This window comes from Procambarus clarkii, chromosome 40 (assembly GCF_040958095.1).
Source record: "Procambarus clarkii isolate CNS0578487 chromosome 40, FALCON_Pclarkii_2.0, whole genome shotgun sequence".
In the NCBI taxonomy this organism is placed as follows: Eukaryota; Metazoa; Arthropoda; class Malacostraca; order Decapoda; family Cambaridae; genus Procambarus; species Procambarus clarkii.
In genome coordinates this window covers 11,272,274-11,289,513 of record NC_091189.1, presented here as the reverse complement: position 1 = coordinate 11,289,513, position 17,240 = coordinate 11,272,274, and the positions used below count along the sequence as shown (strand labels likewise).

The window sequence follows — 17,240 nt, the reverse complement described above, 5'->3', positions numbered from 1 at the left end:
GTGGTGTGGTGGTGGGTGGTGGTGTAGTGGTGGTGTGGTAGTGTAGTGGTGGTGTGGTGGTGGGTGGTGGTGTAGTGGTGGCTTGTGTAGTGGTGGTGTGGTAGTGTAGTGGTGGTGTAGTGGTGGTGTGGTGGTGGGTGGTGGTGTAGTGGTGGCTTGTGTAGTGGTGGTGTGGTAGTGTAGTGGTGGTGTTGTGGTGGTGTGGTGGTGTAGTGGTGGCTGGTGTAGTGGTGGTGTGGTAGTGTAGTGGTGGTGTAGTGGTGTGGTGGTGGGTGGTGGTGTAGTGGTGGCTTGTGTAGTGGTGGTGTGGTAGTGTAGTGGTGGTGTAGTGGTGGGTGGTGGTGTAGTGGTGGCTTGTGTAGTGGTGGTGTGGTAGTGTAGTGGTGGTGTAGTGGTGGTGTGGTGGTGGGTGGTGGAGTAGTGGTGGCTTGTGTAGTGGTGGTGTGGTAGTGTAGTGGTGGTGTAGTGGTGGTGTGGTGGTGTAGTGGTGGTGTAGTGGTGGTGTGGTGGTGGGTGGTGGTGTAGTGGTGGCTGGTGTAGTGGTGGTGTGGTAGTGTAGTGGTGGCTGGTGTAGTGGTGGTGTGGTAGTGTAGTGGTGGTGTAGTGGTGGTGTGGTGGTGGGTGGTGGTGTAGTGGTGGCTTGTGTAGTGGTGGTGTGGTAGTGTAGTGGTGGTGTAGTGGTGGGTGGTGGTGTAGTGGTGGGTGGTGTAGTGGTGGCTGGTGTAGTGGTGGTGTAGTGGTGGGTGGTGGTGTAGTGGTGGCTGGTGTAGTGGTGGTGTAGTGGTGGCTGTTGTAGTGGTGGTGTAGTGGTGGTGTAGTGGTGGGTGGTGGTGTAGTGGTGGCTGGTGTAGTGGTGGGTGGTGGTGTAGTGGTGGCTGGTGTAGTGGTGGGTGGTGGTGTAGTGGTGGCTGGTGTAGTGGTGGTGTGGTAGTGTAGTGGTGGTGTAGTGGTGGGTGGTGGTGTAGTGGTGGTGTAGTGGTGGCTGGTGTAGTGGTGGGAGGTGGTGTAGTGGTGGGTGGGTGGTGGTGTAGTGGTGGCTGGTGTAGTGGTGGTGTGGTAGTGTAGTGGTGGTGTAGTGGTGGGTGGTGGTGTAGTGGTGGCTGGTGTAGTGGTGGGAGGTGGTGTAGTGGTGGGTGGTGGTGTAGTGGTGGCTGGTGTAGTGGTGGGAGGTGGTGTAGTGGTGGGAGGTGGTGTAGTGGTGGCTGGTGTAGTGGTGGGGGGTGGTGTAGTGGTGGGTGGTGGTGTAGTGGTGGCTGGTGTAGTGGTGGGAGGTGGTGTAGTGGTGGCTGGTGTAGTGGTGGGTGGTGGTGTAGTGGTGGCTGGTGTAGTGGTGGGAGGTGGTGTAGTGGTGGGTGGTGGTGTAGTGGTGGCTGGTGTAGTGGTGGCAGGTGGTGTAGTGGTGGCAGGTGGTGTAGTGGTGGCTGGTGTAGTGGTGGGAGGTGGTGTAGTGGTGGGTGGTGGTGTAGTGGTGGGAGGTGGTGTAGTGGTGGGTGGTGGTGTAGTGGTGGCTGGTGTAGTGGTGGGTGGTGGTGTAGTGGTGGGTGGTGGTGTAGTGGTGGGTGGTGGTGTAGTGGTGGGTGGTGGTGTAGTGGTGGCTGGTGTAGTGGTGGGAGGTGGTGTAGTGGTGGGTGGTGGTGTAGTGGTGGCTGGTGTAGTGGTGGGAGGTGGTGTAGTGGTGGGAGGTGGTGTAGTGGTGGCTGGTGTAGTGGTGGGGGGTGGTGTAGTGGTGGGGGGTGGTGTAGTGGTGGGTGGTGGTGTAGTGGTGGCTGGTGTAGTGGTGGGAGGTGGTGTAGTGGTGGGTGGTGTAGTGGTGGGTGGTGGTGTAGTGGTGGCTGGTGTAGTGGTGGGAGGTGGTGTAGTGGTGGGTGGTGGTGTAGTGGTGGCTGGTGTAGTGGTGGGAGGTGGTGTAGTGGTGGGTGGTGGTGTAGTTGTGGCTGGTGTAGTGGTGGCTGGTGTAGTGGTGGCTGGTGTAGTGGTGGGAGGTGGTGTAGTGGTGGGAGGTGGTGTAGTGGTGTAGTGGTGGCTGGTGTAGTGGTGGTGGTGTAGTGGTGGCTGGTGTAGTGGTGGGAGGTGGTGTAATGGTGGGTGGTGGTGTAGTGGTGGCTGGTGTAGTGGTGGGTGGTGGTGTAGTGGTGGGTGGTGGTGTAGTGGTGGCTGGTGTAGTGGTGGGAGGTGGTGTAGTGGTGGGTGGTGGTGTAGTGGTGGCTGGTGTAGTGGTGGGAGGTGGTGTAATGGTGGGTGGTGGTGTAGTCGTGGCTGGTGTAGTGGTGGGAGGTGGTGTAGTGGTGGGAGGTGGTGTAGTGGTGGGAGGTGGTGTAGTGGTGGGAGGTGGTGTAGTGGTGGGAGGTGGTGTAGTGGTGGGTGTGGTGTGGGTGGTGCAGCTCTTCAGAACACTGATGTATGAGCAAGTGTTTCTGGCAGTTCGTCCGGCCAACTTCCCCAACAGAAAAACCTGTACCGAAAGTGTTTTATGTCTCACAACTTTAGGAGTGAAAAAAGACACAGACACACACACACCAATGGAATGCATTAGGCAGTTTTGTGGTGAAGCCCAACACCATACAGTTTCAAATATAGATTTGATAAGAGCCCAATAGGCTCCAGAATCAGTACACCAGTTGATTGGGGAAACCGGTCGGCCGAGCGGACAGCACGCTGGACTTGTGATCCTGTGGTCCTGGGTTCGATCCCAGGCGCCGGCGAGAAACAATGGGCAGAGTTTCTTTCACCCTATGCCCCTGTAACCTAGCAGTAAAATAGGTACCTGGGTGTTAGTCAGCTGTCACGGGCTGCTTCCTGGGGGTGGAGGCCTGGTCGAGGACCGGGCCGCTGGGACACTATAAAAGCCCCGAAATCATCTCAAGATAACCTCAAGATTGACGGTTGAGAGGCGGGACCAAAAAAAAAAGGCAACCACACCTAGGTGAGTACACCTCACCGTTGCAACACCCAGGCGAAGAATTATCACTTGAGAACTAAATCAGAGGCCTCAAACCCATCTCAAGACAGGGGCTCCCTTTTTGGCGCCACCAGTCTCCTTCGCCTCGCTCTATGAAGACTGGAAGAACACCTCAAGAGATTAAGTGGCTACATTTCCGTACTGGGAGTAACCACAGGTACTCTCGACTCTAAGAAACAACGCGTGTACTGCTACGAGGCAATAACTCCAGCAGAGTAAATCTCTACGTAACAGTAGAGTACAATATAAAATAACTGATTAAAATTTGAAACTTCTGAACTTTAGAGGAATATAAAAAGAAGAAGAATGAAATGATTGCAAACAGTTACATATATGCCTGGAAGAAGTTAGTTTAATGATTAAATTACATACAAACTATATCTAAAAGCACAGACGCAATCTATCTAGGATCACAAACGCAATCTATCTAGGATCACAGACGCAATCTACGCAATCAGACGCAAACCATCTGGAGAGCTTGCGGCACGGGCAAGCTCTCCAGACCTTGCCCGTGCCTCGTTTACACAGTTGACACAGTCCTCGTTTACACAGTTGACACAGTCCTCGTTTACACAGTTGACACAGTCCTCGTTTACACAGTTGACACAGTCCTCGTTTACACAGTTGACACAGTCCTCGTTTACACAGTAGAGTGTAAACGAAGCGGCCTAGCAAGGGCTAGTAGGCCTCCTGCACTAGCGCCCTTAAGATATTGTCTACAAACATTTAAATAATTTGGTTAACCGTGCAATGAATATTATTACTTTGTGTGTCTCAAGGGCAGTATATATATGCCACTCGGTGTTTGGGAGTGTGTTCAACACTAATGGTAGATTTTATTATATATATATTATATATATATAAATTTTTTATATATTATATAATATATAAAAAATTTTTTTATAGAAACGGGTACCACCTCTGGTGCAAATGTGGGGACCCATAGCCTCGGAGAAGAAAATAAGGAGTATTCAGAGAAGACCTTGTGGATTTTCACTGAACACTATAATACTTTCTTCTCCTACCACCCCAATTCTTTTGTATATATATATATATATATATATATATATATATATATATATATATATATATATATATATATATATATATATATATATATATATATATATATATATGCTTTTGTGAGGGTACCACCTCTGGTGCCAATGTGGGGACCCATAGCCTCGGAGAAGAAAATAAAAAGTATTCAGAGCAGACCTTGTGGTTTCCCACTGAACACCAATATTATCTTCTCCTACCACCCCCATTCTTTTGTATGTACACATATATATTTGCTTTATTTGAACTTTGTTACAAAAAAGGAGTTACATATAGGTTACAAAGATGGTTATCATAGGTTGTCAAGTTCCTCCAGCTCCTCAGATGGCGGGCAGGAACCCTGGATGCAGTGCGCATTTCCCCTCTGTATCGCCACGCTGAGGCGCTGGAAAAGAAAGCTTGAGGGCTTTTTGTATTCATTTGTCTATTTATAACCTTCGATCCTAAGAGGCAAAAAAAAAACGACACGTCCGCAGGACAAATATACTGCACAAACGCTTCAGACACCAGTAACTTACCTACTTCACTTTCTTTCTCAAACATAGCGCCGGGTAACTTGTCACCAGGAGTAAGGACCAATATAAATTACCCCCCCCCCATTTCCTCTTGATTATCGTTCAGTTGGCCTAGATGTTAGCAGCGGCCGTATCTAGAACGATACATTTTGAAGACCCCATCTTGGAGGTGCGGGAAAGTTGACTGCCTATCCAGTCAACTTCACCTGATAACATCTTACCAACTAATCTCTTAACTACTTGACTTGTTCTTCGGAGGCAGATCTAGGATTGTACAAATGAGCTCAATTAAGGCACCTTATTTGCAATCAATAAATTGGTGGCGTTTTCAACGAGAACAGACCCTCTTTTTTTTAAATTATTTGGGGGAAGTAGTAGATAATATACACATGGTAGACAGTATTTACAGAGGGAGCAAAGCAAATGCGTCCTGTAAACTACTTGGTTTAATTATTGTTTATACTAAGTTCATGTAGTTTAATATATCGAGATCATTAAGTCAATATTCACACCTTGGCGTGCGAAAAAAATCATACATTTGACAAATTAGCTGTCAGGCTTCAAGTAACGAGAATTGTAGACCTAAACATAATGCACCCCAGTAGCTAGACAACAAGTAGCTTCCCACAGGGACCAGTTTTAGGGCCGTTTATAACCTTGACAACATCTATAACAGCCCCACGCTCTACAGTATACAAATTCAGCGATGACACTAACAAGGAGGCAAGTCACGTCGCGTCCCGATCTTATTAAGTTATAAAAACCTAATAAATCGAGCTAAACCGTGAAATTGTTGTAAATAATGTCGAGGAAAAAGTCACCAGAGCGTGGATGAAACAAATCGTTCAACCTACACATGGAAGGAAGGGAATATGACTTTTGGTCCATCCCGGACCTTGTCCCGACCTTCGAAGAGTCAACATGAAGGCATTTCATGGGTGGGATGGGTTACAGGTTATTTGAAAATATAGTATTCATATTTTGTGTATGTATTAGTGTCATGCATCAATATTAGAAAATATTAGTGATATAATTGACGACCAGCACGAAAAAAAAGAAACTTCCTGATAACTTTTATATGCAACTGAACCTTATCTAAATTGTGTTCGTGGAGTGTTCTTCAGTGATATCACCTTAGTTGTGTTAGAAAGCTCCTGATGCATTTTGCCCAAAAAAAAGAAGTTATAATCTGGTTCTTCGACAACTATATTTTATTATTAGAGTTTATAAAGTACGGTGAAGATAATTACTTGAAACGAAGTCTTCATCAACCAATAAATTATCAACAAAATTGAAATTTATAGTTAATATCAAAAATTTTTTTAATTTTTATTGAAATATGGATTTATAGTAAATTATCAACAAAATTGAAATTTATAGTTAATATCAAATATAGGATCTTTAAATCCAGAATAGCCTAAACTAGCTGGAAATCTCCTCCAGTACGCTGGGTTTTGTTTCTACCGCGTTATTGTGACGTTAGTTATCTGTATTACGTTGTGGTTCCCGTTACTGCTCTACAGGACTGACGTCTTCCAACGCAACATGTCTTAAGTCAACCTGCTTGACTGAGCAGGAGGTTGAGGCTTGTCAAGCCTCAACATCAGGAGGCTTTTTATGAGGTATACAAATACAGGCTGAAACAAATGGGACATAAGCAAAGTTGAGATGGAACTCCTAACAATGGAAACAAATGATAAAATTTAGCATCCCAAGGAAAATGTGAAATTTTAGTGTATGAAATAGATGTGAATAGGCTTCTTCATAATTCAATAAGCCTACTGCAGTGTTTCCTTTTTGTGTTATGCTCTCTTGGATGCAAGCTTATCATTCCCTTGCGGCTTCAAGAGTTTATAACTTCAACAATTCAAGAGACTTCTCACAAAACGATTTGCATCTTAAGTATAACTTTTTCTTCTCACGACATTTTAAGTTCCATTATATATATTAAATAGGCCTGAAGCATCTAGGAGTCATTATCTGACCTTCACAAGTATACAATCAGCTCTTAGACTGAAATTACAATGGCTGAGGACGGCAACCATATTTTCCTTCGAAGGAGCTCAGTAACACAGCAGAAAAGAAGTTTATAATCAATACGTAACAGAACGAACGAAGAATGACAACAAAGTTAATCTGGCATTCTTCATTGTCAAAGTTAATAATCCTTTGTTACGTATACAGAACAAGATCACTGAAGTTATGTTCTCTTTCAAGGCGCAGAGCGACGGAGAGATATGGTTGACGGAACACATAAATCGAAGGAATAAATAAACTGGATATAAACAAGATGTTGAAATAATTAAATCAACACCGAATCCGTAACAATGGATTCAAATCGGACAAATGGAAATTTAAAAAGATCAGTGGTAAACGTTGGTTGGCCAATAGCTTTTAGGAGAGTGTAAGATACTGCCAAGCAGAATCACTCGAGAAAATACTTATTAACTTTGAATATATTTGATACACAGTTTTGCCCCTTTCTCATGGGCAAAGTGATGTACTTCAGTATTTTTTCTGTTCCTTTTCAATACATAATTCATAGGCTAGGCTTTCTAAAATAGGATAGGCTTTCTAAATTACCAAGTTCACGCTTAGAGGAGAAAGCGAGTGATGAAAGAACACGTGTTGATAGCAGGCAAAACATTGGAGTTGGTGAGGGTGAGCACCTGTCAATGGAATGGCGCTTCTTGACACCTGCAAACAAAGGGTATCGATTTTCCCCACGCTACGCCCTTATCTCGAAGGGTATCATGTGTCACCGCCAAATTAACTTACCTGGTTTGCTCACAGGAATAACGACCCGAGGACGACTTACCGAGGTGAGGCGGAACTTCCTCTTGCTGTAGCGGAAGAAGGATCCGACCCCCTTGAGCAACATGCGGACTCGCGACTCACGACGCTCTACGGAAACTTGGGGAGACGACAGCTCGAGGGAGGAATGATGGAAGGTCTGAGAGAGGTGGTGAGGTGGCGGTGGGCTGCCATGGCGCCCACGGAACCACCCTCGCCCACTGCCGCTCCTACTGCTGCTGCCGCTGTGCATGGAGGCAGTCTCCGCGGAGTCCTCTATTACCTCCATGGGTTCCTCCTGCACCATAGCATAGTGCTCCTTGTCCGTGTACACCGTGGAGATGCGGTGATGTGGAGGCACCAGCACCGAACAACTGGGCTTGTTTCTGCCGTTGCCGGGGCTCACACCGTCAGCGAACCTCACACTCAGGCTCTTGCTACGACCCCTTAACCCTATCTTCTCCCGTGAAGTCCGCAAGTTAGACGTTTCAGAATTGGTTCGGATCATCTTTAAGCTGGCGTCCGCCGCCCTCTGTGGCTCCGGCAACATCATGACGAATTATGGCGCCCTCCTCGGGCTAACACGTGCGTCAACACTGAACTCATGGGTGGCCGCTCTGGCAACACGACGGGAACACGACAACAGGTAGATCATCCCCTCGTCACGGAGTCCCATCGTGCCAGCAGACGCCGGGAACATCCATGCACCAGGTGTATGTCAGCGTCAGACGCGAGGGAACAGTGGCAGTCTCTCCCTCTGGTGTAGGTGAGCTTGACGACTGACCAACACAGGCACCTTAGCACAGGTGAGCGGTCGACGCGCACACACCTGCCAGGAGCAGCGCCTCGAACACTCCTTCTGTCTTTAAATCCAGCAGAAATTATTCATCGCCCACACCACAACGCATTTTCACAAGTTTATGAAACAAAATATTTCTACGGCGGCAGTCTCAGTACGCGGTCTAAACAGGATATAATACTAGACAGTTTTTTTTAGAAGACTAAACGAGGTGGGTACGCTATATACTCCCCAGATCGCCTTCTGGCCGGCACTGAAGACTGGCCTCACCTACTGACCCATCATCCCCCCCCCCACCCCAGCAGCTGCTGTGACCTGACACCCCCCGCCCCCCCCCCCCTCTCTCAGGAGCCCGGCTGACCTAGCGCCCACTCGTCGCGTCGATCAATTAATTTGTTTCCTCTATTTGTAGCGGCCCAGAAATGAATAATAGTGAAGCACAGCGTGTTGCTGCCTCCCACTCCTCAGCTGTGATCAGGTCCACTCCACCTCCCCCACCTCCTTTAACACTTATCCACACCACCCACACTCCTCTCCAACACCAGCACCCTCGTCTCCAACACCCTCGTCTCCAACACCAGCACCCTCGTCTCCAACACCCTCGTCTCCAACACCAGCACCCTCGTCTCCAACACCAGCGCCCTGGTCTCCAACACCAGCGCCCTGGTCTCCAACACCAGCGCCTTCGTCTCCAACACCAGCGCCCTCATCTCCAACACCAGCGCCCTCGTCTCCAACACCAGCGCCCTCGTCTCCATCACTAGCACCCTCGTCTCCAACACCAGCGCCCTCATCTCCAACACCAGCGCCCTCGTCTCCAACACCAGCGCCCTCGTCTCCATCACTAGCACCCTCGTCTCCAACACAAAATAGTGCAAGATAAAGCCATTAACACCTCAATTATCAACGCCATATTATATAACTACTGACGTTGAATAACTTAACAAGTTGCCGACATGTCAAGTGTTAAATAACTGACAAGGTCGTCCCCACCCGTCCTTGACCACGCCTCCCGCTCCCCATCCACCATTCACCCATCCCATAAGCCCTCGTAGGCCCCGCCCACTGTCCGCTCCAACCAATCCAGAAAGCGAGGCTCCCAGCAGTGACCCAGGCGTCACGCGTGCCAAAGGTCACAGTCGCCGCCAGCTGTTGCTGCTGCTGCTTTAAAAAGGTTCATTCCCGAAGAATTCAGTTTAAGCTGATGAATGACACTCACTGGGGCGGTTGTCGTAGTGGGCGGCCCCCAGGCGCTCAGGTCAGCACCTTCCCCTCCCCTTGTAAGGTAATGGTGGGGGATGAAGGGTGGGGGAAGGGGGACGACCACTCCACCATCACTGGGAAGGGGTACTCACCACTACCCCCCACTAACACAGGGGGGGGGGGGGGAATGCACCACTACACTTACTACCACATGAAGGGGTATGCACCATGTGTGTAGTGGGAGCGTGTTTAACTGTTTTGGCCACTTGATATTGATAAAGTTCTCTCTCAGCATGCCTATTGCTCCTCTGTTTTTCAAAGGAGTTATTCTGCACATCCTGCCATGCCTCCTGGTCGCCAGTGATGTTATTCGCCTGTGCAGATTTGGAAGCAGTCCCTCTTAATATTTTTCAAGTGTAGATTACTACGTATCTCTCGCCTGCGCTCCAAAGAATAATGATTTAAAATAAAGGATCTTTGCATGTTCTCCAGGTGAGCAACTTCTCCGGGTTTGAATGGGACTACTATTGTGCCTACAATTCTACTATTCTACCCCCGAGAGGAATCCACTAATCCACTAACACTAACTATTGTCTCGAAGAGTATCATCATCGGTATAGAATCTCTTGTTTGAAAGGTTCTTGTTATCTAACCTGTCATTATTCTTGCAGTTGTGACAGCTACTCTGTTATGTTCTTTAAAAGTAAGGTCTTCTGATATGATTACTCTCAGACCTTTTACATTGCTCTTTCGTTCTATAGATATAACTGGAAATATAACGCTACCAATAGATATAATGCTGAATTTCGCTGTATCTTATTAACACGGGGAATTGAAAATCATGTTAATAGGACACACCACTTGTCATTAAAGCTAAAATTTGCTGCCATCCCCTCTGATTAATGAGCTTCTAATTATTTTTGATTAATTACTGTGAGCTATTTCAGTAATCACCGTTCATTGACCACGGAGGAAGCCAAATCACCTTAGCTGAAACTGCCTGATATTCGACTACCGTGGTATGGAAACTCGACTGATAACCCGCACAAATTGAACCCCCAATTATTCACTAATGTGAGCAGGGATTAATAAGATAGTCATTAAAGAATCATTAATAATTATAAAGGGATGTTCAAGGGCCTTAACTGACCCGCCCATCATTACGACAACCTTGGACTCGAACATTCCTAATAGACAATGGAAATGACAAGCTTGAAGATGTTGCTAAGATGGGAACAGGATTTACCTGCTCTGTAAGTGACGTAATCCAAGATCACCTAGCTGGTACCCCCCCCCCCCCACAAGAACCCCTCACACTCCTGGCTCAAAACACTAATTCTCTAATTCTAATCCCTTGCACATACTCCTTCAAATCACCCCCCCCCCCTGGCTTACTTTTTCCACGAATCACCAAGGATGACCTCGCCCCTAGGCCTGGGAACTGTTCAGACACACTCTGACACTTGGAATTGGGTCCCCCTTTACTGGGCAACACAGGTGGAGGAGGTTTTGCCCGAGGCCTCGCCTACCCTTCAGTCGTCACTGACCATTTGAGATCACATGGCCTGTTGTTCAAGCGTGCCAGAGAGCTGACGTCATAACTCTAGAATTTAAGGAATGTGGGGGACGTTCGCGAGTGTGGGCCAGGTGGAAGGGTGATGTTTTCACTGTTCATTCATTCGGCTACCCTAGATGTTGGGGGAAGTGTAAACCAAGGAGGGTAATTGCCAGCCCATTGATTGATTGATTAATGGAGATTAAGCCACCCAAGAGGTGGCACGGGCATGAGTAGCCCGTAATGCCAGCCCATGTATCAAGCTGGCAACTGTATTGGCCTATACACTCACTCATGGTCTCAAGGTTATTATTTTTTTGTTAACTTGAAGCCACCTCACCGAAAACCCAAACCTCAAATAACTAACCCCAGAAATAGACATCTTGTCTCAAAAGTCCACCACCGGGTAAATACTGAAAGGAAGGGGAGTGTTCAAATGAAGGAAACCTTGTTCATCTTGGTACTACAGTCACAAGATGCCCTAGATCTTAAGAGTTCAGTCTCATGACCCCACCCCCCTCCCCTCCACTGTTACGCTCTTTCTTTCATCTCTGTTACTTTCTCCGACACAACCAGTTAACAATTATCAGCCTAACAGTCCATGTGGTATTCTGCTGCCTTAATTGGTTCATTTCTTGGCTACAGGTCATGAGATAAATGTGACTCAGCAGGGAAGGTGGTGTTCTCAGCTGGTCTAGGATACACACCTCTGGCACTGTCTCCCACAGGACCTGGTGGGCGGGGCAGGGAACACAGTTGAGGGCAGCGTGTGGACTAGAGATAAGTGTGTGTTGCACCATCAGCCAAATTCCATTAAAGTGGGAGAATTCCTCACACAGTCTTACCCTAAAGTTCCCTGCCTGCATCCTTGCAAAATAAGCCTATGGTACTAACTGTATATTGCAGAGGTTGAGCTTCAACTCTTTGGTCTCGCCTGTTAAGCTTATACTCTTGAGCTTAAACTGTTATATAGGTATATAAGGCAGCGTCTGGGATGCTCTCGGACGTATTAATTTATATTTGAGAAAATTCCTGTTTTGAATGAACAGCATGTTAAAATTTATGAATGCGTCTGTGGGGTCGACCGCTGGATGGAATGGACTTGAGTCGCGGATGGGTTACGTTGCTAAACCTCTCTTCCCCCCCCCCCCCCACAATTCGCCCATAAACACCTTCACCACACCTCCCCACAACACACAACACACACACACACACCAGAAAACCACAAGTGCCGGAATGACTAAGAGTTTTTTTTTTTTTTGCAGGGATATTCCTGCGCGGCCCTAAGCCTCTGGCTGGCCCACTAAGTGAGAACCAAGAGGGCTGAAGGCGAGACAATACAAACCAATGCAATACCGACGCCGCTCTTATGTTATGCACTATTATAACCCACCACTGATCTCTATAATCCCCCATCACCACCCAACAGGTTGCCTCAACTCCTCAGAGCCCTTCCTCCTCCTCCAACACCACCCCCCCACCACCCCCTCTACCTCCACCACGTCTATTGTCTCTCCCTCCAACAAAACTCTCCATTCACCAACGTAACCCTTCAGCCCTATCCCTTCCTCACCAGCCCCCTAGCTTAATAAGAAGATAAAGATACATCTAAATAAATCATAGTAGTCAGAACACAAAAGAGAATAAACAGAGTGAATATGATCACAATATACAAGATACTGAGGGGAATAGACAAGATAGCCTTTTTAAGTTGAGAAAATGTAGGACAAGAGGATAGAAGTAGAAATTAGAAAAGCAAAAAGAGTCTAAGAAATATAAGGAAATGCTCTTACCTTGTACGGTTGGGCAACAAGTGGACTGCACTCAAAGAAAAAGTTGTGCAAGCCACCTCTATCCACAACTTTAAGGCCAGATTCGACGAAGAATTCGACTGAGAGCAAGTTACAGTATAACTCAACAGGAACAACTAGGGCAGGTGAGCTAGACTCACTCCGCCGTAGTCACTGTTGTGTGTGTGTGCACTGATTGGTAAGCAGTGTTAGGTAAGCCAAGTATACCACCTGAGCGCCACGCTCTCATCCTGAGCCTCAGAGGCCAGAAGTGGGCCTGAATGAACTAGACCTCGCTCCCCTGGAGTCAATGTTTAGCTTATTTAGGGCACACATAAGACGAGGCGGTGCTGCTTCAGTCAGCACCGCCGCCTTATTGAATTACTGTACACTGCAGTTAAATAACGCTCACTAACTAGCTTGGACTTTAGGTCTTGACGATCGTATATTGTGACCGCCATCTTTGTGATACAAGGAAGATGGACGTGTGTCTTACATGGCGCCATCAAAGTTGATAGAAGTGTCAATGTCGGAACTAGAAGAGCAACGATGTCATAACTACTGAACTACAGTCTCAGTGCACAAGAGGACGAAGCCACCTGTATGTTGTAAGACAGAACTAAAAGGATCTCAAGGCCAAGAGGACACCGCCTTACTGTAGAGCCACGACATGAATGACCCACACGTCCCTGTCAACACACCCCCCGACGCCATCTTTGTCAGCCAGTCAGTGGGGGAATCTTACAGAAGGAATGCTCTATTATTCGGTAGAGAATAGGGACGTTCGTTGTAGTCTGAATGTTGTCAATTGGGAACACAAAGCGCTCGTCGGCGGGTGATCTGTGACGTCACCCACCATCCTTCACGGTCCCAACTGGCTGGGGTCTTCTTCTTCTCCTTCTCCTTTTCCTCCTCCGCTGCTGGGTTCCACTATTCCCTGAATCGACCCACAATCGACTTGAGAATGGTCCAGGACGGACCGAAACGTCGTCGTCCCTTCAACTTCTAGTGTGTGGTCTGGTCAAAATATTCCCTGAAGCCGTCCAGTCCCAGCGCCTTGTCCTTATATCCCTTCTAGGTGCTATATAGTCGCACTGGCTTGGTGATTGCTCATAATAATTACCTTACCTTGTTCAGCGCAGCAAACCCCTACTTCCCAGCGATGCATTCAACACACTGCAAGTCACCGATACGAGCCCAGCCAGACCTTAGTTTTAACTCAAATTAAAAAACCTTAACTCATACACAATAAAATGGATAGCTTCATCATTTCATAAGAAAAAAAATCGAAAACATATAAATTCAGGAAAACTTGGCTTACTAGGCAAATCAAGCTTTGCATAGTAGGCCAAGTACTGCGTTCTGGCTACTAGGTACAACATATATATATATATATATATAATATATTATATATATATATTATATATTATATATATATATATATATATATATATATATTGTCACGGTAAAATCTCTAGGAAGAGATTCGGCCTGCACCATCATCACCTATTCTACCCATATCACGTCTATATATTCAAGTACTGCAGCCACAACAACAACAACAACTACTACTACTTCCAGACGTCTAGAGAGTACCTCCAGTCTCCCCCATACACCACGGCCCGTTATCTTGAGATGATTTTGGGGCTTTTTAGTGTCCCCGCGGCCCGGTCCTCGACCAGGCCTCCACCCCCAGGAAGCAGCCCGTGACAGCTGACTAACACCCAGGTACCTATTATACTGCTAGGTAACGGGCACAGGGTGAAAGAAACTTTTGCCCATTTGTTTCTGCCTCGTGCGGGAATCGAACCCGCGCCACAGAATCTCGCACCTCGCCTCGCACCCTCGCACCTGGGTCGCTGGGAGCTCACGCCATCTCAAACAAGCAGTTAAAAGTGACCCGGTTCAGAGTTACCGAAGTCACCAGCGCCATCTGCACGGCCGTCATCGCACATATATATATATATAGGGCTACCTAGCCCACTAAGATTGAGATTACTCCTGAGTGCTCTACTGAGTAGACCTGTTGACATACCCCGTGTGTGGTAACAGAGTTATCACAGTCTGGCTCACAGTATTCCCGCACCATATTTTATTTGCACATTAACGTAACGTAAATTTGATTGTTCATCTTGTTTGTTTTACACACTTTGTATTAGAGCCAAGTCTGGATATTATTTTATGTTTGGTAATTTGTTTAATTTTAGCTTTCTATCAAAGTAATGTATTTTTAAATGTTTTTTCCTCTGTCTTATCCTACAGTTACCTCACAGTGAAGACAACTTGCAGTCTTAACTTTTTTTCCTTTTTTTTTTTACTATTTTTTGTACTTTATGTGACTGGCATTCCATCTGCCTAGAGAAACTGCAATACCACCTATTTTTCTTGTCACAATATATATATATATATATATATATATATATATATATATATATATATATATATATATATATATATATATATATATATATGTCGTACCTAGTAGCCAGAACTCACTTTTTGGCCTACCATTCAAGGCCCGATTTGCCTAATAAGCCAAGTTTTCCTGAATTAATATATTTTTTCTAATTTTTTTCTTATGAAATGATAAAGCTACCCATTTCATTATGTATGAGGTCAATTTTTTTTTATTGGAGTTAAAATTAACGTAGATATATGACCGAACCTAACCAACCCTACCTAACCTAACCTAACCTATCTTTATAGGTTAGGTTTGGTTAGGTAGCCGAAAAAGTTAGGTTAGGTTAGGTTAGGTAGGTTAGGTAGTCGAAAAACAATTAATTCATGAAAACTTGGCTTATTAGGCAAATCGGGCCTTGCATAGTAGGCTGAGAAGTGCGTTCTGGCTACTAGGTACGACATATATATATATATATATATATATATATATATATATATATATATATATATATATAGGGCTCCCCCGGATGTTACATATCTTTGTCTTCGAGGCCAAGGGTCCCTTCAAACGCAACCAGAGGTGGTATCCCTTATAACCTTATATTTTTACTTTATAAATAAGAGAGAGAGAGAGAGAGAGAGAGAGAGAGAGGAGATATGGCAGGGAGAGAGAGAGAGAGGAGGAGGAGGTATGGCAGGGAGGGAGGGCAAGAACAAGACAAACTGAGAAAGGAAGCCAAGAGAAGGAGGATATAACAGAAGGGAGTTTATAGAAGGGAAGGGAAGGAAGGTTGGGACAAAGGCACCATTCCACAAGGGCCGACCTTCCTTGGTAACCTGCTCCCTCTTCCTTTGTCGCTTGGACCCTCACCCTGCCTCTCCCATCCACCCAGGCCCTCCCACTGGCTGTCACTCACTCACTCACACACACACACACACACACACACACACACACACACACACACACACACACACACACACACACACACACACGTTTAGTCAAGCATAAGACTAAACTGGAAAAGGTTCAAAGGTTTGCCATCAGACTAGTACCCGAGCTGAGAGGTATGAGCTTCGAGGGGAGACTACGGGAATTAAACCTCACTTCGCTGGAAGACAGAAAAGTTAGGGGGGGACATGATCACCACATTCAAGATTCTCAAGGGAATTAATTGGGTAGATAAAGACAGGCTATTTAACACAAGGGACACAGGTGGAAACTGAGTGCCCAAATGAGCCACAGAGATATTAGAAAGAACTTTTTTAGTGTCAGAGTGGTTGACAAATGGAATGCATTAGGAAGTGATGTGGTGGAGGCTGACTCCATACACAGTTTCAAGTGTAGATATGATAAGAGCTCAATAGGCTCAGGAACCTGTACACCTGCTGATTGACGGTTGAGAGGCGGGACCAAAGAGCCAGAGCTCACCCCCCGCAAGTACAATTAGGTGAGTACACACACACACGTGCATTAGCCAACTAGTGGCTAGTAACAGCTAGCACTAAAACACACTCTCTAGTTAACATGCTGTGTAGGGATTATTAATTTTGTTCTGGTGTACTTAAATTGACTTAAATTGCCGACACCCAATTATATTGATTTACCTACGGCAACTGTGTTTGTTTATGGTGATTACTTGCGTCAGTGATTAAACTTCGTGTGCCTTGCCCAGTCGTTCCTGTGCATTCGAATGGGGAGATCTTACAGGCTTTCTTTTTTAGAGTAAGCTGTGATCAGGGCATGGACCTGGGGCCAGATTCACGAAACGGTTACGTAAGTACTTACGAACCTGTACATCTTTTATCAATCTATAGCGGCTTTGTTTACAATTTTTAGATAGTTAATGAGCTCCGAAGCACCGGAAAGCTGTTTGTAACAATAACAACAGTTGATTGGGAAGTTTTCATGCTTGTAAACTGTTTAATAAATATAAACAAAGCCGCCAAAGATTGAGAAAAGATGTACACGTTCGTAAGTACTTGCGTAATTGCTTCGTAAATCTAACTCCCTGTATATCATCACACTGTGTCAATGTAACGTTATTTTTGTTGCTATAAAAATCTCTTACAATTTTGATTGTAGGAGATAGATTACAGAAATCTATCTCCTACAATCACAAATGTTTTGGCCAATAATAAAATAAAATAAAGCGAGCGTCAGGAGGGT

General features: G+C 46.1%; 1 protein-coding gene across 3 annotated transcripts in view; it reads right to left on the bottom strand.

The window, feature by feature from the left end:
* The window catches only part of LOC123757888 (Rho guanine nucleotide exchange factor 3), a 116,336-nt gene that overhangs the window by 52,360 nt on the left and 46,736 nt on the right, over positions 1-17,240 (bottom strand). The window contains exon 1 of one of the 3 annotated variants that reach the window (XM_045741807.2): positions 7,352-8,285. The exons of the other annotated variants lie outside the window; for them this stretch is intronic. Within the exon in view, the coding sequence (XP_045597763.1) occupies positions 7,352-7,879 (528 nt within the window). The 5' untranslated portion in view covers positions 7,880-8,285. Of the gene's footprint in view, positions 1-7,351; positions 8,286-17,240 lie in introns of those variants that run through there. 3 annotated transcript variants of the gene reach the window in all.